This window comes from Drosophila mojavensis, unplaced genomic scaffold (assembly GCF_018153725.1).
Source record: "Drosophila mojavensis isolate 15081-1352.22 unplaced genomic scaffold, ASM1815372v1 contig_74, whole genome shotgun sequence".
NCBI lineage: Eukaryota > Metazoa > Arthropoda > Insecta > Diptera > Drosophilidae > Drosophila > Drosophila mojavensis.
This window is the reverse complement of record NW_025318899.1, coordinates 24,549,844-24,575,058: the sequence shown is the minus strand read 5'-3', so window position 1 is coordinate 24,575,058 and position 25,215 is coordinate 24,549,844. Positions and strand designations below refer to the sequence as shown.

General features: G+C 41.6%; 7 protein-coding genes across 14 annotated transcripts; 3 read left to right on the top strand and 4 right to left on the bottom strand.

The window, feature by feature from the left end:
* The first annotated feature begins 10,791 nt into the window (after positions 1-10,791).
* On the top strand, positions 10,792-12,626 carry LOC6583523 (nucleolin). 2 transcript variants are annotated; one of them, XM_032731313.2, is made up of 3 exons: positions 10,792-11,021; positions 11,280-11,450; positions 11,537-12,626. In XM_032731313.2, the coding sequence occupies exons 1-3, from the start codon at positions 10,943-10,945 to the stop codon at positions 12,400-12,402; spliced, it is 1,116 nt and encodes a 371-aa protein (XP_032587204.1). In that variant the 5' UTR covers positions 10,792-10,942; the 3' UTR covers positions 12,403-12,626. The 2 variants fall into 2 exon arrangements, with proteins under 2 accessions (XP_032587204.1, XP_032587203.1); XM_032731312.2 differs by having other exon boundaries at positions 11,522-12,626.
* Positions 12,627-12,634: 8 nt separating this feature from the next.
* Positions 12,635-15,641, bottom strand: LOC6583522 (ADP-ribosylation factor GTPase-activating protein 2). 6 transcript variants are annotated; one of them, XM_044010165.1, is made up of 8 exons: positions 15,482-15,639; positions 15,358-15,425; positions 15,236-15,300; positions 14,842-15,165; positions 14,512-14,664; positions 14,255-14,389; positions 13,367-14,192; positions 12,635-13,302 (listed from the first exon to the last, which is right to left on the bottom strand). In XM_044010165.1, coding segments are annotated over exons 2-8 (1,659 nt in total). In that variant the 5' UTR covers positions 15,359-15,425; positions 15,482-15,639; the 3' UTR covers positions 12,635-13,147. The 6 variants fall into 6 exon arrangements, with proteins under 6 accessions (XP_043866100.1, XP_043866101.1, XP_002009190.2 ...); XM_044010166.1 differs by having other exon boundaries at positions 15,500-15,639; XM_002009154.4 differs by having other exon boundaries at positions 15,358-15,639.
* A 446-nt stretch (positions 15,642-16,087) lies between these two features.
* Positions 16,088-17,147, top strand: LOC6583521 (adrenodoxin-like protein 1, mitochondrial). The gene is made up of 3 exons (XM_002009153.4): positions 16,088-16,529; positions 16,620-16,671; positions 16,733-17,147. The coding sequence occupies exons 1-3, from the start codon at positions 16,421-16,423 to the stop codon at positions 17,082-17,084; spliced, it is 513 nt and encodes a 170-aa protein (XP_002009189.1). The 5' UTR covers positions 16,088-16,420; the 3' UTR covers positions 17,085-17,147.
* LOC6583520 (protein FAM76A) lies at positions 17,146-20,131 on the bottom strand. Of its 2 annotated transcripts, XM_002009152.4 has the most exons (6): positions 19,925-20,131; positions 19,437-19,501; positions 19,260-19,373; positions 18,694-18,787; positions 17,977-18,399; positions 17,146-17,906 (listed from the first exon to the last, which is right to left on the bottom strand). In XM_002009152.4, the coding sequence occupies exons 1-6, from the start codon at positions 20,009-20,011 to the stop codon at positions 17,517-17,519; spliced, it is 1,173 nt and encodes a 390-aa protein (XP_002009188.1). In that variant the 5' UTR covers positions 20,012-20,131; the 3' UTR covers positions 17,146-17,516. The 2 variants fall into 2 exon arrangements, with proteins under 2 accessions (XP_002009188.1, XP_032587200.1); XM_032731309.2 differs by lacking the exons at positions 18,694-18,787; positions 19,437-19,501; positions 19,925-20,131 and having other exon boundaries at positions 19,260-19,353.
* A 102-nt stretch (positions 20,132-20,233) lies between these two features.
* On the top strand, positions 20,234-24,668 carry LOC6583518 (kinesin-like protein KIF18A). Its single transcript, XM_002009150.4, has 5 exons — positions 20,234-20,677; positions 20,742-21,837; positions 23,335-24,139; positions 24,206-24,334; positions 24,404-24,668. Exons 1-5 carry the CDS (start codon positions 20,379-20,381, stop codon positions 24,529-24,531), a joined length of 2,457 nt encoding a protein of 818 aa, XP_002009186.1. The 5' UTR covers positions 20,234-20,378; the 3' UTR covers positions 24,532-24,668.
* On the bottom strand, positions 21,908-22,908 carry LOC6583519 (ribosome-recycling factor, mitochondrial). The gene has a single exon (XM_002009151.4). The coding sequence runs from the start codon at positions 22,824-22,826 to the stop codon at positions 22,026-22,028; it is 801 nt and encodes a 266-aa protein (XP_002009187.1). The 5' UTR covers positions 22,827-22,908; the 3' UTR covers positions 21,908-22,025.
* Positions 24,659-25,213, bottom strand: LOC6583517. The gene has a single exon (XM_002009149.4). The coding sequence runs from the start codon at positions 25,146-25,148 to the stop codon at positions 24,717-24,719; it is 432 nt and encodes a 143-aa protein (XP_002009185.1). The 5' UTR covers positions 25,149-25,213; the 3' UTR covers positions 24,659-24,716.
* Positions 25,214-25,215: the final 2 nt, after the last annotated feature.

Genomic DNA, 25,215 nt, shown 5'->3' with positions numbered 1-25,215 from the left:
TGGATTTATATAGCAGTAGTACGTGGCCAGCCATTAGTCGCAATGGGCCTTGAGTTGTAATTAAAGCGAATGCAGTGGCAGCCGTAATGATTGCCATAGTTAATAGGCCCCAAATATGTCAGAGTATGCAGCACTGCGGCTGTCCAGGAGCAGCAGCAGGAGCAGCTGCGACACTTGCCAACAGTTCAACTCATTGTCTGCATTCAAATTATTTACACATTATCTGCAGAAGGCAGCCAAAAGGATGGCACTGTAAACCCTAAGGACACACACAGAGACAGACAAGGAGAGAGTGAGAGAGAGAGAGTGGGACGTAATGCTCATAGAAAGACAGGGCATTGTTATTTTAATAGTTTAAGTAACCATAATATGTTGAGTACTTTTTAATAAACTTGAAACATAAGCAAATGTTTTGTTTGCGCGCGGGCTTGGGAGGACTCGGGGGACCCTGGGGGGCTCTGTGCACCGGCAGTTAGAAAGCAAAGAAACTACAACTACAACACGAAGCGCCAAGATTTATGCAAACCAAAATGTTGCCAAAAATTACAATTTAATGGAGTAGACACTGAGCTCCTTGGTCTATTCCGTGTTGTATATGCGGCACATAATGAGCAGCGGCCAAGTTGGAGCCAAACTTGCAGCCCCAACACAAAGACAACAAATGAAAGGGATCGGAGAGGCGGCAGAGCGGCAGAGCGGGAGAGGGGGCTGAGCGGTTGCAACAGTAGTCGTCGAGTGGCCAACTCGCAGTGTAAGCAAAAGTAACTTCTCTAATTTGGTAGGAAATATGAAGCCATTAAAGCTGCAGCAGACATGGCGAATGGCAACATCTTGACTGCGCCACAAAGTCACACTCACTCACACACACAGACACAGACACACACACGCACAGACACAGCCACGAGCACGCATACACAGAACCTCGGGCCATGTGGCACCCAGCAAAAGTTGTCCTCTAGAGAGTGTGAAAATAAATTCCGAATAAGGTGGAGATGCCAACTGCTTTGCATGTTTCGCCTCGTTTCCAACGTCAGTCCGGCCGAAATGCTAGAAACATCTGTTGCATTTTTTCCATTGCTACCCTTTCAAATTAGCTGTGATAGGGTATGCTAAGCCAAAGGAGCACATGTCTCTTTCTCACTGTACATAAGCTTGATCATCACCATTCTTTCAGATTATTCAGTTCCATCCCAAAAATATTTTGGAAACATTTTTATTGTTTTTTAAAGCGATCCGTCTTAACTATATCAAAATTAAAATTGATCAATTCCGCTTCGTATAAATTTATTGCATTTATACAATTAAAAAACTTATTACATACTCAACTGAAAAGTAAGTCAATTGATTCTAATATATTTACATTCTATTTAGATACTCAAACAAAAGAAATCGTCGAAGCATAACGCAGATTATCAAAAATGATTTTTAAACAACTCAATAAATATTCTATATAAAATAATAGAACCCCCTTCTATAGTGTGCTCCTATGACTCTTTAGACGATTTTAACGAGGCTCATTAAAGTACGGCATTTTGTATAACTACAGGGCATCTAGTAGTCTGGCAACTACGACCATTCATGTCTACAGAAATTACTTCAGCACACACACATTACATAGACAAAATAAAAATAGGAACAACCAGAATACTCTGCACATACATATATTTAATTGCCAACTTTCAAGTGACATCCAGCGAGAAAAATGACCATTGCTAAGGCTGGATGCCCGTCCGGAAGTGAGCAAGTCCGTATCCGACTGCCATCACATACACTGGCCATGGACTGCACTTAATCACTGCTACGAGCAGCTGTGCAGCTCGAGCTCGAGCTCGCCCTGTGCCTTGTGGTTAGAGTTGAGAGTGGGTCCGTTTTTTACAACGTTATTTTATGGAAATTTATCGCTTTGCAAAAATAAGACACCTGCATGGTTCATTTCAATTTTCCATACACATTTCAATTTGATATCTCGTAGCAGTTGAAATGATTTATACGAAATAGAATAGAATATACTCTAATTAATAAATAATCTATGGAAACGCATACCTTTCTTGTATAATTAACATAAATTTCTATAGACTACGACAAGATAAGAGTTGGCTAAGGGGACTATGAATATCTTTAAATGAATATTTTCTTGGCAGCGATAAATGCACAATAAATACAATAGATGTGTTAGTTAGAGCGAATGGAAATTCTTTGATTTTATGAAAATATAAAAGATTTGATTACTATTATGATTACGTATGTATATAAAATAAAATACATTGCATTTGGTGTTTCGGTCTATACATAAAGCACAGCATTTTAATTCATTAACACATTAATATTTAAAATCTATCTAGCGTCTTTTCAGAAATACCGGAAAATACATTTTCCGATTTGCCTAGCCCCTAGTATGCATTTTACAAATACCTTGACAATTTTATAGACAAAGGTAAACAAAAGTATATATTCAAAATTTCTAGTCTACAACTTCATTTACGGCTAAATTAATTCAGAGGGACATTTCACAAAACTAATATGCTCCTTTCAGTTACGTGAATGAGTATTAAAATATGCAAATAAATCAAAACTAAGTTCCTCTTCAGTTATTAAATGATATAGTCTATGTCCATTCAAAAAGAATTGGTTAAAAATTCCTTATGAATTTTGAACGAGTATTATGCAACCAGTACAATTTGTTAAAGGAGCACATAACGATGGAATTCAGTGTAGCTTTTTATCAGATCACATACTTACTTTACACACCTTATGCAGAGTACATTTCGCACCTGTGCTAAATTCACCGCCAGGTGCAGCAGCTGTTCATTTCCAATTGGATTTTAAACAAGAAAAGTCCTGTTCACCACAATGACGGCTGAATGAAATTAAGTTTATTTTAATTTTCGTTGATTAATTGCATTGTCAGGCGGGATGAAATGTCGCTCATGAGCGCGAACGTGGCGCCCCGATGGAAACCGCATGCCAAGTGTTAAGTGTCAGCTACATATATATATGTAGATATGTATATATAAGCGATTTTTAACACAATTTGGACAACATGTGCCATTTAATTGTAAATTAAAATAATGCCAAATATACATATTTACGCAAATATCATTTTAATTGTACTGCGAGTCCAGATCTGGCCAAAAAGAAATGCAAGTGCGAGTGCCACTGCCACTGCCACTGCCAGTGCGAATGCTCGACTTTTGGCATCTGAGCAGGGGCCAGTGTGGCAACTGTTCGGGCAAATTGCTTTTTGTTGAGGATTGATCTCGAAAAACTCATCATCAAGTGAGCATTTGAGCTAACGGTAAACACAGTCGCCGGCTGATCGCACATTTGTCTCTAGAATAAGAAACCGAATGTTCTGGATTATGAAATAGACGCAAACATAGAAGCATAAGGAGACATCCAGAACATTCGATATGCAGTAGAAGTAGGTATATAAGCGAGCTGTAAGTCGAGCCAAAGTTCATTCAGTAAGTTCATTGTGTAAGATCAATGTCAGTGTGTCGGCTCGGTTAGTTAAGTTCAAATTGTCGCGGTACGTGAAGAAGTGTACTTGTTACTGAATATTGTGTTAAATAAACTTTTTGTGTTGCGCCTACATATACCGTGTTTCATTTAAGAAAAACCTTCAACAGGTTATGGGCCCAGACAGTGCTAAACGTGTAATGTAGTGTGAAATCGAGTGCAAGTACAAAAGTGAATTAGTGGCAAATTTGTAACTAAATAAAGACAATGAAAATGGAGCCATTAAATATGAGAATTGAACGATTACGCGACAAAGACAATTGGCATTTGTGGTGTTTTATGATTCGTACGCTATTGGAAGAAGACGACGATGTTCTTGCCGTTTGTGAAGGTAGTTTGACGTGTCCGACACAGGAGTCTGCAACATACGAGAGAGACTCGAAAAGGTTCTTGAAAGCTGATAAGACTGCAAGGAAAATAATTATTCATTCTATCGAGAGAAGACCGATGGAATTGATTGTAAGCTGCAAAACAGCAAGAGAAATGTGGATAAAATTGAACTCAGTATATGATATGAAATCAGAAGAAAATTTATCGGCTATTCAGAAACAGTTTTTTGATTTCAAATGGATTGAAAGTGAGAGTGTGGACTACAATATTTCAAAGTTGGAAGTTTTGTGGAGCAAGATGAAAAATCTTGGAAGTGCTGTGCCTGAAACAATGTTAATGTCGCGAATCCTGTCATCTTTGCCTCAAAAGTTTAACTATTTTCATAGTGCGTGGGATTCGGTCGAAGACAGCAAAAGAACATTGAACAATTTGACGACTCGTTTAATGACAGAAGAAATGCGGTCAAAAGAACAAGAAGTGGTACCTGAAGAGTCAACAGCGTTAGTCGCCGGCAACGGAAAAAATAAAAGAGAACATGAAAATAAGAAGAAAATTATGAAGTGCTATAACTGCGGCGTGATGGGACATCTGAAGAAGGACTGCTACAGGTGTTATATATGCAAGAAGAAAGGCCACAAGAGCAACACCTGTCACCAAAGGAGAAATGCAGGAAGTCAAGCGGAAAATAATCAAGGAGAATCGGGTGAATCATCGAGGAAAGGATTGATTGCGAGCAGGGACGGCAGAGAAGATGACGTGTGGGTGATCGACTCAGGAGCTTCTGATCACATGTCAAGGCGTCGAGATTGGTATTCTACTTATGAAGAATTTTTGGAGCCCCTGAGGATAGGCGTAGGTAACGGTAAATATATCACGGCGCACGGAAAAGGTAATATTGATATTGAAACTTATGTCAATAATAATAAAAGGGCGACGACAATGTTTAATGTTTTGTATGTTCCGGAAATAGTTTACAATTTATTTTCTATTATGTCAGCTGCAAAAAGGGATGTTGATTGTCTTATTAAAAATAAAGGAACACAGTGTTTGTTGAGACGTGATAATAAAATAATTGCAACGGGTTCTAGGTTCGGAAACTTATTAAAATTAGATGCGAATGTTTTGATGCCAAAATTGTGTAATTTAACAAGAAAAATAGAATCGAAAGAAAGTGATTCTTTACAAGTATGGCACGAGAGGTTTTGTCATCAAAACGTTCGACATGTTCGCGATTATTTGAAAAATAAGAATATTGATTTTCTAGAAAATGATTTCTTTTGTGAAGGATGTGCTTATGGGAAGCAGCATCGGCTAACATTTCACAAAAATATTGACCGTGCAACAAAGACACGAGAGATAATTCATACTGATGTTTGCGGTCCGATAGAGGTAGAGTCTATTGGTAAAAAGTTGTATTTTGTTAGCTTTAAAGATGATTATTCAAGTTATCGGGAAGTTTATTTTATACGTCATAAGTCAGAAGTATTTGAAAAACTCCAAATTTTTATTCAGGCAATTCAGAATCAATTTCATGAAAACATTAAAGAAATTCACAGCGATGGGGGTAGAGAATATATTAATAAAGAAGTTAAATTGTTCTTTAATAAGAAGGGAATAAAACATATTGTTAATGCTCCTTATACACCTGAACAGAATGGAGTTGCGGAACGTGAGAATAGAACTATTATTGAAGCTGCACGATCAATGTTGCATTCTAATTCTGAGTTACCATTATTTCTATGGGCAGAAGCAGTAAACACTGCAGTTTATGTAATTAACCGCACAGGTCCAACAAAACATGGGAATAAAACTCCATATGAGTTGTGGTTCAAGAAAGAGCCAGATATCGGAAATCTTAAAATTTTCGGGACTGAATGTTTTGTACATGTACCAAAAGAAAAAAGGAGAAAATTAGATAAAAAGTCTATCAAAGGATTTATAGTAGGATACGTTGAAAATTGCAAAGGATATCGTGTATATGTTCCAAATATGAGAGATGTAATTATAAGTAGAGATGTATGTTTTAAACCAGAAAACTTTACAGCTCATTTTAAAAAACCTGAAATTTTAGTTGACAATTCTGAAAGTGAGACTAATGAAAGTGAATACGAAAATAATAAAATTGAAGATGAATCAACTGAACATAATAATAGTGAAATGGATCGGCGATTGCGAGATAGATCACAGATTCGTATGCCAGATTTTTATGGTTGCCCTGTTACATTTATTACACAAAGCTTGCCTTTAAATTATAATGAAGCGTTAAAGTCTGATGAAAATGTATCTGAACAAAATAATTGTAATGCACCTTACCGCGAAGCAATAGGAAATTTAATGTTTTTACAAGTTGTTTCAAGGCCAGATATAAGTTTTTCTGTTAATGTAGTTTCCCGAGAGCTAGAAAACCCGAAGCAGCATCACTGGACGTTAGTTAAGAGAATATTTCGTTATTTGAAAGGAACGATGGATTTGGGAATTTTATACAGTAAAAATAATAATATTTTTGAGACATATAGTGATGCTGATTATGCAGGTGATAAGAAAACTCGGAAATCTACATCTGGAATTTTGTGTAAATATGCGAATGCTGCAATAACGTGGCAAAGTAAAAAAACAACAATGTGTAGCTTTATCAACAACAGAAGCCGAATATGTAAGTGCAGCTCTAGCAAGTAAGGAAATGATATGGCTAAAGAAATTGTTTTTGATTGTAACATTAATTTAAGTAACTACATCTTGTTTATAGATAATATAAGTGCGATTAAGCTAATCAAAAATCCTGAATTTCATCAACGAAGCAAACATATAGATGTTAAATATCATTTTGTACGCGATTTATTTGAGAAAGATGAGATAGATGTAAGGTATGTAAAGAGTGAAGAGCAGATCGCTGACATTTTTACTAAAGCTTTGCCAAAGCCCAGATTTTTGTATCTAAGAGAGAAATTGGGAATGAAGAATAAGGGACAAATTTGTTATAGAGATGTTGAGTTTTAGGGAGGGTGTTGAGGATTGATCTCGAAAAACTCATCATCAAGTGAGCATTTGAGCTAACGGTAAACACAGTCGCCGGCTGATCGCACATTTGTCTCTAGAATAAGAAACCGAATGTTCTGGATTATGAAATAGACGCAAACATAGAAGCATAAGGAGACATCCAGAACATTCGATATGCAGTAGAAGTAGGTATATAAGCGAGCTGTAAGTCGAGCCAAAGTTCATTCAGTAAGTTCATTGTGTAAGATCAATGTCAGTGTGTCGGCTCGGTTAGTTAAGTTCAAATTGTCGCGGTACGTGAAGAAGTGTACTTGTTACTGAATATTGTGTTAAATAAACTTTTTGTGTTGCGCCTACATATACCGTGTTTCATTTAAGAAAAACCTTCAACACTTTTAAAGCACCGCGTAAATTCCAATTGAAATTCTGGAGGCGTCGCGCCAATAATGTCGTACATTAAGTTGACTTTTGTTTTGTTATTTGGTATACAGATATTTATATATGTAGATACACCTTTTTTGGCCACAAAACAAGTTGTTATATTGTGGATGTGGCCGTGGCTGTGGCTCGGGCTGTGACTCGGGCTGGGTCTAGGCTATCTAGTGCATTGGATATTCTCTTTAATGGTCTTGGGTGTTCTAAATGCGGGTATTAAATGATACGTAAAAAGCTAACTGCCTCACAAGTGGACACCGTTTTGCATAAATTCCCAGCAAATGGCGACAGCGAAAATAAACAGGTGTTCAACAGGATATTAAATTTTGTGTTGTCGTCTTCGACCAAAACTAGTGCGTAGAACTCTCTTAACTATGGCCATTACCATGCCAATCACAAGCATTTGTTTTTTTCTACTCAAAAAAAAAAAAAATTCCAAAGAATTAGCATAAAAAGCTGGCAATTAGGCTTGCCTAAGATAAATAGAAATTCCCATTTATAAAATAAATGCGACAGCAAAAACTCTTTGGCTAGATTATGCCACTTTAAATTTACTGGGGTACAGTTCCCGAATTTCAAATGCACATCGATCCCCATTGATTAACAAGTTTATTTTACTCATTAAAATTAATTTAAATATACATTTTTGTATTCAAAATTTCTACTCTGATAAGCTAAATTTTAAATATATAAAAATCGTAAATTTTTCAAATTAACAAATAATTTTAACACAAAAAACCCACTAAACTAACTCGACTAATTAATTAATATACCAAATATACACTGGCACTATTATTATCTATATCTGGCTTGCTTGAGTCAATCCTGAGTGTCTTTCACATTAATGAACTGAATTGAAAGAAGCTGACTTTCAATTTGCCGCTTCTACACCCTTATTTGAATTCAATTTACCTGCCAACTTCTACGGAGATCAAGTATACATTAAGTCCATCATTATGCCACCTTAATGTGCGTCCAATATATCTAACAGCCCCATTCAAATGCCAAATGGATCTTCGATCTTCTACCTGCCATGCACCTTTATCTGCCTGGCAGCCCTGGCCAGCACATTTTTGCGAAACTTCCTGAACTGATTGGTTATTCAAGACTTTACAGCTTTCTAATTTCTAATTTTGTTTTATTGCGGCATGTCTAGAATATTGCCCATGTTTAACATATTCCATCAATAAGACCTTTTAATTTATGCATATATGGATAACTGCAAATAGAATAAATTCATTACATGCATGCCAAATTAGTTACGTTTCGAATTACAAATTTCCAAACATATCTTACGATATCTGCGATCTTTTACTATAATTATTCTATTAGATATAGACCGTATAGTATTACATAGGTTAGCAAAATCAGAACTATTTTAGGATGAGATGATGAGTACATACATACATACATAGTACATAGTACATAGTACATAGTACATAGTACATAGTACATAGTACATAGTACATAGTACATAGTACATAGTACATAGTACATAGTACATAGTACATAGTACATAGTACATAGTACATAGTACATAGTACATAGTACATAGTACATAGTACATAGTACATAGTACATAGTACATAGTACATAGTACATAGTACATAGTACATAGTACATAGTACATAGTACATAGTACATAGTACATAGTACATAGTACATAGTACATAGTACATAGTACATAGTACATAGTACATAGTACATAGTACATAGTACATAGTACATAGTACATAGTACATAGTACATAGTACATAGTACATAGTACATAGTACATAGTACATAGTACATAGTACATAGTACATAGTACATAGTACATAGTACATAGTACATAGTACATAGTACATAGTACATAGTACATAGTACATAGTACATAGTACATAGTACATAGTACATAGTACATAGTACATAGTACATAGTACATAGTACATAGTACATAGTACATAGTACATAGTACATAGTACATAGTACATAGTACATAGTACATAGTACATAGTACATAGTACATAGTACATAGTACATAGTACATAGTACATAGTACATAGTACATAGTACATAGTACATAGTACATAGTACATAGTATACATATTACATAGTACATAGTACATAGTACATAGTACATAGTACATAGTACATAGTACATAGTACATAGTACATAGTACATAGTACATAGTACATAGTACATAGTACATAGTACATAGTAAAAAAGAAAAAAGATTGAACTAATATTATTAATATTATTATTAGGTACATAGTACATCTTATTCCTACTCTGAATTAAAAAGTTTAAAATGTATTAAATGATTCTCCTTATGCATTCACTTGAGTATTTAGTAATATATTTTCCACGAATACAATTTTGTTATATTTTTTAATCTAAACTGAAAATTTAAGATAATAATCCAAACAAAATTCGATCAAGTTCCTTCGACTGTATTCATTAACATTAATAAAACACAAGAGCTGACTAGAGCACGAGTATATGCGCAACCCTCGCTTAAGAGCTTGGGACAGACCCACTTATGCCTAGAATAGTCTGGCTCATGCGAGTTAAATTACGGCATTGCGCATGATTAATGTATCCGAAAACTGAGTCTAGCAAAAAATGTGCTGAAAGAGGCCTTCGGCAGAAGACAACAGCCGTTAAGAGCTGTGCTTGGTCTCCCGTCAGAAACGGCTCAATTAATGATGGAATGCACGTCGTGATATCGAAGTGAGGGTAAGTGCAATAATTGACTTTTAAAAGGAAGCAGCTGGCGCCCGGAGGAGGCATGGAGCGTGGCACATAGGACTGATATACAGAGCTGTCTATAACTGAAGCGAATTTTTCAGCCTGCCTGATGAATCATAGAGTTCCATAGTTCCACGCAGGCTTCCTCTTCCGTTATGGTCTCGAGTGCGGCGGACCATCCCGCAGCTTATTAATGCGCTGCGTGTCTTTGGGCTTTAATTGAATTCTCTAAGCGGCTCTCTTTTATCAGCGTATCAACGGCGATAAAGCGCACACGCACCCATAAACCTCGATTTCTTGTGCACGGCTCTACGAAATGACCTTAAAATTAAATTGGCGGTTTTTATGATTACGTCCAACATGTGTGCTTGATATTTGCGTACCTAATTGAGTTAGGATCAATTGAAAATACTTAATGTCTGTGCCTATGTCTGTGCTACGATCGCATGGCCCACAGGTAGGACAGCCAAGCTATCCGTCTGTCCGCCCGTCCGTTCGTTCGTTCACATTATCATAGGAGAACCGGTCTCCAGCCATACAATTCGATAATCCAAATTCAGCTGAGGCTACCCAATGATCCATCGGGCGGTTCGCACGTTCGGACAACTCGCATCGACTCGGCTCAACTCGATTCCAGCGAGAACACAGTCCGCATATTAAGCAGGGGCGCTGAGGCTCTACATTGGGTATATCCGAGTTTTAGCAACAGCTCATTATGCTCGTTTTGTAGTATTTTTGCGAATCTGTTTTCGTATATAAATCTAACGCGTTCCGCTGAGCTATCATCACTTCTTTGGTGGAAACTTAAGTGTCAAGTTTAGCTCCTGCTGTGATCAGTGCGCGTCTACAATCAAAAACCGTTCAACATCCCCAACTTCGACATATATCAAAGGACTTTTAACACACGAATTCCCAAACATCAGTCTCAGCATGAAGTTCAGTGTTGCGTTTGCTTTGTTGGTGATCGTCGGCTTTGTGGCCAGCGGCGATGCCTTGCCAGCCAGGAAAAGTGAGTTACCGAAAGTGAAAGAGCTGCAAAGGACAGTATAGAGACCTCAAACTAAATGTATTTCCTTATATATTAATCTCTAGTGAAATGCAGCATGTATAGATTTTAGAAACATTTTCTTAATCGTATTTCGTTTATTCATTTCATAATGCTCTCGCCACATCGTCTCGTTCCATAAACACATTCATAAAAAATTCATCCGCTTGCTCTCATTGTACACTTTCGCTTCCACTGAAGATCGGCAACACCTCGTTCCAGGAATGGTCTACTACCAGCAGCCAGCCGCCGCCGAATGGTACGGATCAGCTCCCCAGCAGAGGATTATGTACATGCAGTATGTGCAGCCAGGCCGCACGCATGCGCGCTCCACTCAGGCTGCCAGTGCCCTTGTGGCTGGTGAAACCGTCGCCACCGGCACCTATCTGAAGGGTAAGCAGGCCATCCCTAGCCTAACATCCCTTTCCCGACTAACCCGAGCTTTCCCCATTTGTCTAACAAAGATTGCAATCACGCAGAATCCGATGTGGCAGTCAGCGCCGATGGCATCAGCGCAGAGAGTGCCCAGGCTGATGATGTCCTAAGCGCTGCCGGCGCCAATGGCGCCAGCTCCGTGGCCGAAGCCTATCCCGATGAGGCACCTGTGGTCCAGATCGCCATTGATAGCAGCGACAGCAACGACAACGTCAGCAGCGTGAGCAGCGACAGCAGTGAGAAGAGCGACAGCGTCGATGCCGAAGCCCAGCCGGCTGTGGCTGAAAGCGACGATGCCGCCAAGGTGCCCCGTGACTTCAACTTTGCCGCCGAGGAAGCTGCCCCAGCCGTTGAGCAGCCCGCGCCCGAGCCAGCTGTCGCCCAGGTCAACGCTGACGATGATGTGCTGCCCGCTCCAGCTCCAATTGCGCCCGTTGCCCCCGTCGTGCCCGCCAACCGTTATCTGCCCGCCAAGAAGAAGGTGATCGTCGAGCTGGACCAGTCTGCCGAGGATGTTGAGGAAGCCCAGGTGGCCGCCTTTGAGGATGAGGAGGTCGAGAACGCTGTTGCCGATGACGTCGACGAAGATGAGGAGGAGCTGGCCGCTCCCGTGCCCGTGCCCGTCAAGCCTGTGGCCAAGTATCCCGCCCGCGTGCCCAACGCTCGTCGCCCCGTTGCCAAGAAGCCCGTCCCAGTTGCCAACAAGCCAGCGAAGAAGCCCGCCGCTCCTCTGCCCGCCGGCACCTTCTTCCCAATTGACTTCGGTGGCACCAGCGGAGGCGCCATTGCCATTGCCAACTCCTTCAGCACCGGCGAGGGCGGCTCAGCCACCTCGCATGCCATCGCCTACGGCTCGCCTGATGCCGTTCGCGCTCGCGTCCGCCCCAATCCCAGCAAGCGTCGTCACTAATCTGCTGCTGCCATAACTGCCCACATGCTCCATGACTGACGCTCAGCCCCACTGCGACGCCACTTGAATTCTTACCACCAATTCTTGCTAATGCATCGCCAGGTGCAACGATACTTTAACTTGAGTCCGCGCCGAGTCTGTAATCAAAGAACTTTTTAACTATTAGCCAAATTGTAAACCTTCTGAGCGCATTTCAATAAAACTTCTTTCTGTTAATACAAAAATGCTACAGTTTTGATTAGCTAGCGGAAAGACATTTTCGCCACAGGCAATGCATTTCCAATTTATTTCAAATATTACCTTCTTTCTCTTCTTTTCTATGTATGTATAAAACGAAAATCAAACCTAATTTGGAACCAATTTAAAGGTTAATAAACGATAAATGCTCCATATAAAAATAAGAAAATAATGAACAAAATTTCATAAAAAACAGCAGCTATCATTTCGACTTATGAGCTAATGCTTGTTCCACAATTTCGATATAATGGGTTTAATTAACTTTGCTTATAATTCGGCGGATAATGCACTAAATCTGCGATGCATGCATCTGTAATATGGATTTTGAAGACACTACGTTTAACATCAAGGTTTGCTTCTTCTGCTGACAAGAACCTTTGAACTGATCAACGCCAATCAGCTGTTGACTTGGAATTATTTATAACTTTTAGGTCTATTACTAAGTTGGAGTGATTTATATATAAAAACGTATTGATTAACTCCGAATGGTAATGGCTCTGTCGCTCTATCAGTAACCATATTTGTCTTGCAGGGACGACATAACATCGTTGGCCAAGTTGCTCAGTCGGCCGGCCACCTTGTGCACGCCCTGGCGCACGCTCTCTTTCACATCGTCCAGATCCGGGGCATTAAAATTCACGCCAGTCGAATAGCCACCACTGCCTGTAAATGACAAAGTATTTGTATTTAAAAGAGACCTTATTTCTGAATTTCAATCATCACTTACCACGATTGCTCATGCTACCGCCTGGGGTACCATCCCCGAAGTAGTCGGAGGAAGATATTGCACGCGATCCCTGGAAACGATTTAGATTGGCGCTGATGTCTGCCGCAGATTGTTCATTCGCAAAGTACTGATCGGAGCCAAAGCCCTTAGAGTTGCCGAACTTTTGCTGTGCAATGACAGGATCATTGGGGTTAATGCCTTTGCTTTTGCTCTTGCTGGAAGCTGCTGCAGTGCTCCGTGGATTGGGCTTGTCGTAATCACTGCTGGCCGCAAACATGGACGTGATGTTACTATGCGTTGTTCCAATAGGTTCAATTGTCTCGTAGCCCAAGGCATCCAACTCGAATTTGTCCAATTTGCTGGCGCTATTGGAGCTCTCCTTCTTATCGCCACCGCCGCCGTACAAATTAAGCGAATGATCATTAAAGAAATTATCATTCTCCAGGGCAGCCAGCTTGCTTTGAGAGCTGACTTTGGGTGCAGCTGACTGCTGAATGGTTTCCATGTCGCTTAAAGCGGAGTGGGCCACGTCAGAGCCCCTCAAGTTAAAGCCCATGCCCAGCCGCTCCATTTGCTTGGCCTTGGCGGGATCGATGCTCTTTAGCTTAGCTTCCTCTCGTGTCTTTTGAAGCGACAGATCTTGATATGCCAACCGCATGCTAGCTACAGTCTCCAGCTCCTCCTCTGCGGTTTGTGGCTTCTCGTTGGATCCGGCTGAAGCTGCTGCCGTTTTACTCTCATTGGCCGCATTGGCGCGCGCCTCAATGTCTGCAAAGTTCGTGGTTACCTTCGTTGCACCCAACCCTCCGACCTTGCGTGCGCCCAGCTAAAAGTCAAGATTCAGATCGTAGGTGATCCAATTTCGATTTGCTTTCACAATTTACTTACTGCTCCCTTCTTCGGCTGTATCTTGCGCACGCCAATGGACGAGGGAACCGCTGCAGGAGCGACGACCGCATTGAGTAGATCGACGCTGGGCTCGCCAGTTGAAACGGTAGGACCAGCAGCAGGCTTGGCGTCCAACTGCAAGCAATAATGGCAAGGATTAATAATCTGCTAGGATTGCTAATGATCAGTACTTAGAAATCAACTTCAACATTAACTTCAAATGTAGCAAGGAACGCGTGTGACTTTGTTGGCTTTACCTTCACCTTGCTGGCCGCGTTGCTAACGTTATTGTTCTCCAAGTGCGCATTGGCGTTGTTGTTATTGCATTGGGCAAAGAAGTCCTCCTCCTCCTGGTCCTCTCTGCCGGCCTCGTTGCCCTCGTTCTTATCCGCCGCCGGGTCCAAGTGTAGCTGTACGTGTGTTTGTGTGAATGTGCGGTAACAGAGAACAAAATACATACAAGTAAAGCGCAAGCGAGAGCAAACCAAGTGTTAGTCGGATTCAGTGTTTAATAAAGTCAAACTCAAAGAGTAAACAAAGTAAATAAAGCAAAGAGGCGAACGAAAAGAGGGCAGCGAGCTGCTTACCTTGGTGCCGTGCACCTTCATCGCCTGCTGAGCAAGTGCCGCCAGCTTGTCCCGGTAGAGCTGAGCCGCCCTCGAGTTGTATTTAATTTGGGCGTCACTGCTGGTACAGTTGTGGGCGCGGAAGAATTGAGCAGCGTTCGCATTGCCACCCAGCTGCATTTGCCGCAGCTGCAACCACGTCCAGTTGGTGTCCAGGTTGGTGCTCCGCACAAAGGTCAAGTGCACGCCGAGATTGCGATGCACAGCGGAGCAGTCGATGCATATGAAAATGCCGTACGTGACAGAGGACCATGTAGGTGCCTTCGTGGCACAATCGAAGCATGACTGGATGGAAAACAAAAGCGATGAAATATTAAAATCAAACTCTGAACATTACGCTGAAACCAAATCCTACCTTATTGGCTGGTAGTGCCCGCAGACGACTGAATACGGCCTCGATTTCCTGTTTCGTGGGTCCCACTGCATTGTTTGACATGGTATTATTCGTGGCTACGCTGCACCAATTTACCTTATTACTTTATTACGGATTGTAAATTGTTTTCGTGGCTGGCTTCGCCTGTGCCTGCGCCTGATGTTTTATTGCTCTGCAATTACAGTCAGCAGTTATGCTTTTTGGCAGTTAAAGCTGAACGTGGATTACTTGTTGTACGAAGCTTACAGAAAACTCTTGAAATTTAGATCAAGTGCATTTACAAACTTTTTTATTTTTGTTTTTGGCCTAGTGTTCAGAATTTTGACGTGTGTTTTTCATTCCAGTCTCTTCCACGTTCACGTTAGAGATGAGCACTTCACACTTACAGACAAGTTGCGAGTCACGATTCAGTGATAATCTTTTTTAACAGCAAATATTAGCAAAAATCATCCATATCTATAAATTAATAGTAATACAATTTCAAATTCTGCTCATCTCAAAATTATTATCATATAATTCATTTTCAATATTAATCTTAGCATATTATAATTAATGCACAAATGTAATAAAACAAAACAATTATTAAGTTCTCATCACTACACTTTGCACACCTAGCTCAATTTTCAATCGTTTGAAATCTCTAAGACTGTCATATATTCGATATACATCACGACGTGTTATCGATAGATAATAACTATTATATTCTGTTACTCATTTGACACTGCTCGAAATGATTTTTTCCTTAAATACTTTAATTTATATATAAATAAACAAATACAAATTGTTTCCAACAGCAGCTGTCGAATCCTCATACCTACCATATTTATTGCTAAAGTCCCTATACTTCAACTGGGTTTACAGACGAGAAAAATTGTCGCTATATGGAGGAACTAAGTGTCCCGGCATGCTGACTTCAAATACAGAACACCTGAGTTATGTTAAGGAACAGCTGATTTGTTATGAGTTATTAAATGTTAGAAGTTTCTTAATCTAGCCAGTTATTATCTAGCCAAATTTGATAATTGAATCCGTGCTTTTGTATTAAACGCCATAAATCAACTTACTTTCTACCTTTGTAAGAACTTAAAAATGGTAGTAAAAACCGTCAATATTAGCTAAAATTCTTGGGTGACCACAGCTATACATATGTAATTCGTAACCTACAAAATGCTTTGTTTACTTTTGCGCCAAACGCGTAATTTCCGTAAATTAGTTTTTAAGCAAGTTTTAAATTCACACGTTTATACAGTCAGCAATGCATTGCACACAACAAGACGTAAGTGGTTCGTCTCAGCATTGAGAACAGCTGCTATTGGTAATAGTTTGAGCAGATTATGAAATTATATTCGTCTCGATTTGCTTGCAGTGCTACGACACGGCGAATATGAATGGGAAGATCCCAAGTCACCGGACGAAATGTAAGTAACTGGCCACGGGAGTGCTTGTATTTATGTTGCAGTAATATTTTGCCTGCTGTAGCGTCAACATAACATACGTTGACAAGGACGGCAAACGCACCAAGGTGCAGGGAAAGGTGGGCGACAACGTTCTCTATCTGGCGCACCGGCACGGCATTGAGATGGAGGGCGCCTGTGAGGCGTCTCTAGCCTGCACAACGTGCCATGTGTACGTGAAAAACGACTATCTCGAAAAGCTGAACGAGGCAGACGAAAAGGAAGATGACCTGCTGGACATGGCGCCCTTTCTGCGAGAGAACTCCCGCCTCGGCTGTCAAATAGTACTCGAAAAGAGCATGGAGGGCATGGAGCTAGAGCTGCCCAAGGCAACTCGTAATTTCTACGTGGATGGGCACAAGCCGAAACCACATTAGTCGAACGTTGTTTATTATCGTTATTGTATGTCGAGAGAGTTAAATAAAAGAGTATTTTGAGTAGCTTTCTCGTCCCCAATTTGTATATATTTTGTTAAGTTTGTAAACAATGGATTCTTCTTCGAGTTTTGTTTCATCTGGCAAATTAAACTAAAAATTTTGTAAGTTGAGCCTATATAATTACATTTTCTAATCGGTGATTCCCATGGAGGAAGGCAGATCAAGAATAGATGAAAGAGAACAATTTGAGTGGGGAAATGTGTAGACATAAAATGGTAGGAAACAATATTGTAATAATTATGTTACAATTAAAATTATATGCGTAATAGTCTAAATGTGTATAGCGACAAACTAAAAATCATTACAACAAAGACACGGCAATGCAGCGTGATTGCGACAGTGTGAATGATGCTCGTTGGGTTAACTGTGCGTTCAGTTCGAAGAGGGACTGCTGGAGGCGGAGCGTGAATGCACGCTGCCACGCTCCTGGTCACTGCGCTCCTCATCGCGGTCGAGACTCTTCTCATCCTTGTCCAGATCACGCTCTGGTTCGCGCTTGCTCTGCTTCTCAGGCGCGGCAGCGACAATCTCTTCTTTGGGAGACAAATTCTCACGTTTCACTGCTTCCTTTTCAGCCTTGCCGCCGCTGCCGCCGCCGCTCTTCTTGTTGGTGCTCTTCTTCATGACGGCTATTTCTTTCAAAAGGCTAGCGACTTTGCGATTCAAGTTATCTACTTTCATGTCATGCAGTCGCTCGACCTCTTTCAGTCTGTTGCGCATCTCGTTTTCCTTCTCGAAGTTCTTGCCCTTCAGCTCTGTCAACTGAAAATTGTAGATAAATTCGGCAATTAAAAATCTAAAATCAAGTGTTTTAATGCTGATCGCCACTCACCTGCTTGTCCTTCTCGAGCAGTTCTTTGTCCTTTTGATTCAAGCGCTTCTCCAGACTGGCGATGCGCTCCTTTAGATATGTAATGGCCACCACGTGATCCGACGAGTTTGTGTCTACTGTGATCGCAGCTGGTGCGGCGATTGTGCCATTGCCGCCATTGCCCCGCGATATCTTGTCGGGCAGATCTAGGCCTGCGCCGCTGACTGATGTCACACCACTGGAATTCACGTTGCTAGCTCCTTTGGAAATGTCGCCGCCGCGTGTTGCTTTCTTGGCAGACGCGTGGCTCTCTCTGTGAGCCGTCGATGAGGACTTCTCGTGTGGCCGCTTTTTAGACATGGATATTCGTCCCTCTTGCTGGGCCTTCAACAGAGCGCGTTTGTAGGCGCAGGTACATAGCCAGCAGAGGACTTTGCCATTGACCTGCAAGGAGGCAAACAATTGCACGTTGTTTAATATTAAACACAATTATGCTAACTTAAATATTTAGCCCTACACACTCCTATGAACGCAATACAATATCACTAGGCTCTCATGACTGCCACACGACAGGTGCATCTAGTTGTATCTGTACAATGGAACATGCTTAGTAGAGCAACATACATCGAGTCGACTTAAAATTACGATTTTTTCATTCAATTTGTGTTTAACAAAGTAAGACTAAAATATAAGCAATCCTTGATGTTGGCTCTGCTGAGCTCTGTTTCTCTCGCTGACCTTTTTGTTCTCGTCGCGCCTGTCAAAGGCTGATCGCAGCTTGCACTCGTCGCACTGTGTCGGGGGTCCGTACTTTGCCTCGTAGCTGGCGCATCTATTTGCAGTTTGCAGTTTGCAGTTAGTTTGATATTTGGTTTGGTTAAAGTGTATATCATTTTGTTTGGCACACACACGTGGAGCAGAAAAGAGAAGAGAAAAATGTTTTGCGTTCATAAGAGACGTTGTTTTCGTTTCTAATTTGTTCGATTCACTACTTGAAGACAAAATATAGACTCAAAGGCAGGGCAAACGCGCATTAGTTAATGTACTTTGAAGGCACAATTAGTTGGGTAGAAGTGGGCGATATATCAATATAAACATGTTTTATACTGAATGTATATTCATACTCTTCGTAACGTTGGTTGTATGTGATTATCAACTTGAATTTGATACGAGCATTTGCATTCTATATATTGTGCATTCAAATTACAGCGGCTGCCACGTTGCTCGTGAAAATACTTCATTTTTTTACTCTTTTATTTGAGACTAGGCATCAGCTTACTACATGCAATTTAATATCAACATACCTCATGCATTTGGAGCTGCCAAAGGCAGCGACGATTTTGCAGCACTCGCAGGCACTGGGCTTGCCGTATTTATTCAGATAGTGTTCGCATTTTTTACAGGCACTCTGTGATTTGCTGTAAAAACAAACAAAAACAAATGGCAGAGACATGCAGCATGGATGATTCGATTCTACTTACGAGGCGGAGGGGAATTCCGAGCGGCAGTAAGTACATTTAACAACTGAGGTAGAACCACGGCATACCTGCGAAAATTTAAGGATCATCGTAAATTACATGAATTGCAAGAGGTGGGGCGACGAGTCAATTTCGTTTGCAAATAATGTCAGCTTGTAGCAGGAGCCGGACACACTACAGTTTTTCTAACTTCGAATTTTATCTGTCACAGGTGTCGCCGCCATCGCTGCTGATGCCGCTGCCGATGATACAGGGTCAAAGCAAGCGCAGCAAGCAGTTCTGCTTCCTCTTGCTGTTCATTTTCACTTTTAATGCGCAGCAAGAATTTTCGCAAGCAAGCAAGCGTCATTTTTATTTTGTTAGTGCCAAAAACAATGGCCCACGTACACATGCTACGCTTTTGCCACAATGCGTACACACACATTCGAAAAGCTGTTTGTTTGTTGCAATTTGCCTTTAAAAATTTTAACTTGATATTTTTTGATGTTCACCTTGCATAGCTGCTGGCCCGAGGATAATTCTTCGTATGGGTGCCGCGAAAAGCATTTGGAGCATGCGAATAATACTTTTGAACTCATTTTTATATTTGTGTTTTATTTTTCTTTGTGCTAGTTTTTCTTTCTTTTTGTACAAATTATTTTTAATATGCGCTTAAGAAGACGACGCAAACAGTGTCACCACAAAGATAAAATTAAAATAAATGCTCGCTTCATGAGCATCAAAGTGACAACACTCGCGCAAAATATACCTATCGATGATCAATTTATCGAATGCAAAGCAACCCTCTAAATACAGCTCAATTCAACTCGGAATGAGAGAAAGACGCCTCAAAGCAAAATTCAAACAAATCAAAAAAACGTCCAATTCAGGCTGTACCAAATCAAAAATTAAATACAAATACAAAGAGAAACAATAAGCAAAAAGTGTAACCGAATAGTTTAAAACATGCCTGAACCAACAAATATTAAAGTAATAGTGCGAGTGCGCCCATACAATCAGCGGGAAAAGGAACAGAATCAAAGATGCATAATAAAAGTGATGGACGGATCTTCATTGTTGTTCGACCCAGATGAGGAGGACGACGAATTCTTTTACCAAGGTGCCAAGCAGCAGTACAGAGACATCTCAAAGCGCACAAACAAAAAACTAACCATGGAATTCGATCGTGTCTATGATACTGATCACACAAACGAAAACTTGTTCCAGGAGTGTACAGCGCCGCTGGTCGATGCAGTGCTCGATGGGTAAGTGTAGAATTTCACCTGCATCTGAAATTTGAATTGGAATGGTAACATGTGTACATCGCAGGTACAATTGCTCGGTGTTTGTCTATGGTGCGACGGGTGCGGGAAAGACGTTCACAATGTTGGGCTGTGAGAACTGCCCTGGGCTCACGTTCCTGACCATGCGCGATCTCTTTGAAAAAATACAGAGTCAAAACGCTACGCGCAAATTCGACGTAGGCGTCAGCTATCTGGAAGTGTATAATGAGCAGGTTATGAACCTGCTCACAAAAACAGGTCCGTTAAAGCTGCGCGAGGACGCAAATGGCGTAGTCGTAAGCGGATTAGTGCTGAAGCCCATTTACAGCGCAGAGGAGCTACTGCACATGCTCACTATAGGAAACGCGAACCGCACCCAGCATCCGACAGATGCCAACGCAGAGAGTTCGCGGTCGCACGCCATTTTTCAGGTTCACATACGCATCACGGAATTAAATACTGGCACCAAGCGCAGTGTGAAGCTTTCCATGATTGACTTGGCAGGCAGTGAACGAGCTGCTAGCACCAAAGGCCTTGGTATGCGTTTCAAGGAGGGCGCCAGTATCAACAAGAGCCTCTTGGCGCTGGGCAATTGCATCAATAAGCTGGCCGATGGGCTGAAGCACATACCCTATCGGGACTCAAACTTGACTAGGATCCTAAAGGACTCCCTCGGCGGCAATTGCCGAACTCTGATGATAGCTAATGTGTCCATGAGTTCGCTCACCTATGAAGACACCTACAACACCCTAAAGTACGCCAGTCGCGCCAAGAAGATACGTTCCGTGCTGCGCCAGAACGTGCTCAAATCGAATCTGCCCAAGGAGTTCTATGTGAAGAAGGTCACCGAGCTGATGGCCGAGCAGGAACGTTTGCTGCAGCACAATAAAGGTCTCGAGGCCAAAGTGGCACAGCTGGAGCGCTCCGCCAGCAGCAGTAGCAGCTTCGGAGGATTCGACATGCAGGAGCTCAAGCCTTGGTACAGCCGCATCGATGCTGTATACACTTCTGTGATTAAGCTGCAGCAGTGCGTCATTGGCCTCCGAAGCAAGATTCAGACCCTCAGCTATCGACAAACACTGAAGAAGGACTTTGAGCAGCTGAGGAAAGCTGTGACGCAGGATCAACGGCTGATACAAGAGGTGCGTATTACTAAAGATAGACTACAATTCTCTTGGCTTATCTTCGGATTACCTTCAACAGTTCCCACTATTTAACGCTTAAGACTCGCTGTATTTCTGATAAGCTTAGCTTACGTTTCAATAGGCAGTAACATTTGTAGTGTGGGCACAATAATATTCTAGTTAAATCCAATATCAGTCTAGGGGCATCAGGTCTCCCCAGTTAACTCCTTCTGCTTGCTGACGAGCAGTTTGTCCGCCTCGGCAATGTATTTGTCCGCAATGGCCGTGACCTGGGTTTGGGCCGCAAACACGTCGTCTTTGGCAACGTCTGTCTGCTTCTTGAGCTTGCGGATTTGTGCGTTCTGTATGTCCCGTATGGCGTCGCGGTACTTGATGAACAACGCTTTCGCATTCTTGGACAGCAGCTCGCGATGCTCCTTGGTCACCTTGGGTATGGGTATGAAGAGAGTGGTGCCGTCTTGCTGCGGATTCAGATTCATGCCGCTCTTCTCAATGGCGCGCAGCACGTCTGGTATGGTCTGTGGGAACGCAATCATGTTGACTATTATAGTCTTTGGATTCTTGCGCGATATCTGGGCCAGCTCCTGCAGCTCGTGCTCGGCGCCGTCTACTTTGATGCGTAGCGTGTCGATGGCGCCGCTCGTGGAGCGCAGTGACAGATTCTTAATGAAATCCTCCTTCATTTGCAGGACAGACTTTTCCATCTGAGCATTCAGGCTATCCAGGTTGATCAGTTCACGCAGCTGTTGCTCATTTATCTCAACCTTGGCAGGTTTACCCTTGCCGCCCTTTTCCTTCTTCCTGTCCTTGCCTTTTGCATAACTACGCGCCTGCTGCAGCCCCAACACAGATGCCGCGCCGTTTCCTGCTAACGGCTGGATCTGCTGCCGCTGTTGCTGCAGTTGTGTAAAAGCGCCTGTTGCCGGACGAATCGGTGTTAACCTAACGGTTAACGCCCGTAAATGCAGTCCCATCTTGGCGAACATTTTTTGTTATTTAAAATATTGCGATTTGCACATTAAATACCATGCAAAGCTGCCAACTTGCTTAAAGCTCAATTCATTCAGCTGGCGGTGCTGCCAACGTGATTTAAAAAAGCAATGTATGCTGGTAAAAAATGTTGATCTGCCTTGTTTTCTAATTGCTAATGCTTTTGATAAATATCCTATAGTTCGATTGGAAATTGATTTTCTTATATTGATAAATTACTATATACAGTTTTATTTAATTTTTGTACCAATTATTAAGAGAGTTGATTAATCTTAGTTTTTTCTTATTTATTTTTTGTTATGGTCATTATAATTATATTTTTTAATGTATTTGTTTATTTTTTTTAAACAAATTTAAGGTCGGTTAATATTGAAAGCGTATTTAAATAATTGTTACATTTGTATTCATTTGTAATTATTTTTTCAATTATTGAGCAACCTTTTTATTTATTATTATTTAATAATAATAATAATAATAATTTTTTTTATTTATATTATTTTGCAGGACTTTAAATTATTCACAGACTACATGACGGCACTAAACGCTAGAAATCAAAAATATACTGATGAGCTGCCTCATTGGCGCAGCAAACTCGAGATGGCTTGCCTAAATCTGAAAAAGCTGAAGGTCGAGGTGAAGGAGTCCAAATATCACCAAATCTTGAGCATTTACCTAAGTAACAAGGATCTGGAGGTGCAGCTCTCCAAGCAGCAGATAAACTGCAGTCATTTAACCAGTATTAACAATGAACAAGCCGAAAATGCGAGCCTTCTACGCAAATCCATATCCATGATGTGCGATGTCCTGCATCAGCTGTACAACCGATTGGAGGAGACACAGAAACTAACGCCAGAAATACAAGGTGTATACGAACGACTTGAGCGAAGGATGCATTTCACAGCATCCGAAACAGAGTTATCGGCGCACGACTTGGAACTTGATGCGCTTCTCGCCGAGCAGCAGCAGGAGAATGAGTCGCCATCAGCATTGACCAACAGCGCCAAGAAGCGCAGTCGCGACCGGCGCTACACGCACACGCTAACCAATAGCGAGTTTGTTCTTCACCTGGGCGTGGACAGCTTTGAAGATACGGACTCCGACACGGACAGTGGAGAGGACGGGCAGCAGGCCTTTAAGAAGCCACGCAATCTAGACGTCACTCAAGTCATTTCCGGCAACATGAGCTCCCGCAAGGCTTTGACGGCGACTGTCACCAAGTCTCGACCCTTGGTCAACCAACGCATGGTATCGGATTTGCTGTCGGATCAGAATGTCTGCGGATCTGCAGACAGGGACAAAGTGAAACAAGGTTAGCTCCGGATCCAAGTGAAAATAGGGCTGCAATCTTATCCTACCCTTCTGCTCGTTCTTTCAGCTCTGCTCAAGTCTAACAAGTTTACAACTCAAGGATTGCAGCGCACATGCGCGGCTGCGATACAGAAAGAGAATTTAAAGTTCCCATCGAACTGCGTGCGGAAAAGTCCGCGTGCGCTGATTGCAAAGAGTGAGTCAGAGATCCAAAAATAAGTCTAGAATTTTACTAAATAAATTATCTCTATTATATTTAACACAGCTCTCGCCGGCTCCTCGACGACGGCGCGCAAACCCATTTCTCGTCTGGCCGGCACCATTGGCTCGGGCGTCAAGGAGGCGCCGGTGGTAAGAATAAATCGGGCTGCCTCGTTTCGCGTAAAGAAATAATTGATCTTAATTGCACTGTGTTAAGCGTTTATTTTCAATTTCGGTTTCTTTATGCAAGTTCAACGATTTTAATTTACTGCTTTTAGTTCTGTAAAAACCCTAAATAATCGCTATAATATATATTATGTAAATTTAAATCAATTTTTTTATAAGCTGTACGTAAACCTGTGAGAAAGGCTTCAAGTTTAGAAATACAATGTCGATTCCTTGTCCCCACCTAAATTGTGTCTATCGCTCCGGTAAATATCGCCTGTGTGCCATGGGCCGACTCGGTAAGATGGGCCCAGACCTAGTAATCCCAGCAGCATGCAGAGAAGAGCGCCTAGATTAAGACCCAGCAGCATGAGACCCGGTCCAATTGGCGCCGCGAGCGCTCCGCCCGTACTAGAGCCTAGCCAGTTACTTGGCTGACCGCCGAAGCCGGCATAGGCCAAGCGCCGCCAAGGCTGCTGCTCACTGGCAGCTACATCAGTTGGAGCAGGTCCCATGTCCTGATCCTTTCGCTTGCTCTCGGCCAACAGAGTGTAGCGTGGTGAATAGGCTTTGTCCGTTGCATCGTGTACATTGCTGGCGCAGGCCACGGCGCAGCAGACTGCAAGGAGAATGAGCAACTGCATGACGTCAACTGTTTGACTACTTGAGAGCCATATCTAGTATTTATAGTGGAGCACGAGCACTGCTCGT

Excerpts from the sequence above, each read along its gene's own strand:
- LOC6583521 (XM_002009153.4), top strand. The coding sequence starts at position 16,421 with ATGCTTTGTTTACTTTTGCGCCAAACGCGTAATTTCCGTAAATTAGTT. Across the intron at positions 16,530-16,619 it reads TGCATTGCACACAACAAGAC|TGCTACGACACGGCGAATAT; the intron begins GTAAGTGGTTCG and ends ATTTGCTTGCAG. Across the intron at positions 16,672-16,732 it reads CCCAAGTCACCGGACGAAAT|CGTCAACATAACATACGTTG; the intron begins GTAAGTAACTGG and ends TGCCTGCTGTAG.
- LOC6583519 (XM_002009151.4), bottom strand. The coding sequence starts at position 22,826 with ATGTTCGCCAAGATGGGACTGCATTTACGGGCGTTAACCGTTAGGTTA.
- LOC6583523 (XM_032731312.2), top strand. The coding sequence starts at position 10,943 with ATGAAGTTCAGTGTTGCGTTTGCTTTGTTGGTGATCGTCGGCTTTGTG. Across the intron at positions 11,022-11,279 it reads TGCCTTGCCAGCCAGGAAAA|GAATGGTCTACTACCAGCAG; the intron begins GTGAGTTACCGA and ends ACCTCGTTCCAG. Across the intron at positions 11,451-11,521 it reads CACCGGCACCTATCTGAAGG|ATTGCAATCACGCAGAATCC; the intron begins GTAAGCAGGCCA and ends TGTCTAACAAAG.
- LOC6583518 (XM_002009150.4), top strand. The coding sequence starts at position 20,379 with ATGCCTGAACCAACAAATATTAAAGTAATAGTGCGAGTGCGCCCATAC. Across the intron at positions 21,838-23,334 it reads ATCAACGGCTGATACAAGAG|GACTTTAAATTATTCACAGA; the intron begins GTGCGTATTACT and ends ATTATTTTGCAG. Across the intron at positions 24,335-24,403 it reads GCGTGCGCTGATTGCAAAGA|CTCTCGCCGGCTCCTCGACG; the intron begins GTGAGTCAGAGA and ends TATTTAACACAG.
- LOC6583520 (XM_002009152.4), bottom strand. The coding sequence starts at position 20,011 with ATGAGTTCAAAAGTATTATTCGCATGCTCCAAATGCTTTTCGCGGCAC. Across the intron at positions 19,502-19,924 it reads CGGGCCAGCAGCTATGCAAG|GTATGCCGTGGTTCTACCTC; the intron begins GTGAACATCAAA and ends AAATTTTCGCAG. Across the intron at positions 18,400-18,693 it reads GGCGCGACGAGAACAAAAAG|GTCAATGGCAAAGTCCTCTG; the intron begins GTCAGCGAGAGA and ends GCCTCCTTGCAG.
- LOC6583517 (XM_002009149.4), bottom strand. The coding sequence starts at position 25,148 with ATGCAGTTGCTCATTCTCCTTGCAGTCTGCTGCGCCGTGGCCTGCGCC.
- LOC6583522 (XM_015162900.3), bottom strand. The coding sequence starts at position 15,316 with ATGTCAAACAATGCAGTGGGACCCACGAAACAGGAAATCGAGGCCGTA. Across the intron at positions 14,390-14,511 it reads ACGCGGCCAGCAAGGTGAAG|TTGGACGCCAAGCCTGCTGC; the intron begins GTAAAGCCAACA and ends TATTGCTTGCAG. Across the intron at positions 14,193-14,254 it reads TACAGCCGAAGAAGGGAGCA|CTGGGCGCACGCAAGGTCGG; the intron begins GTAAGTAAATTG and ends CTTGACTTTTAG.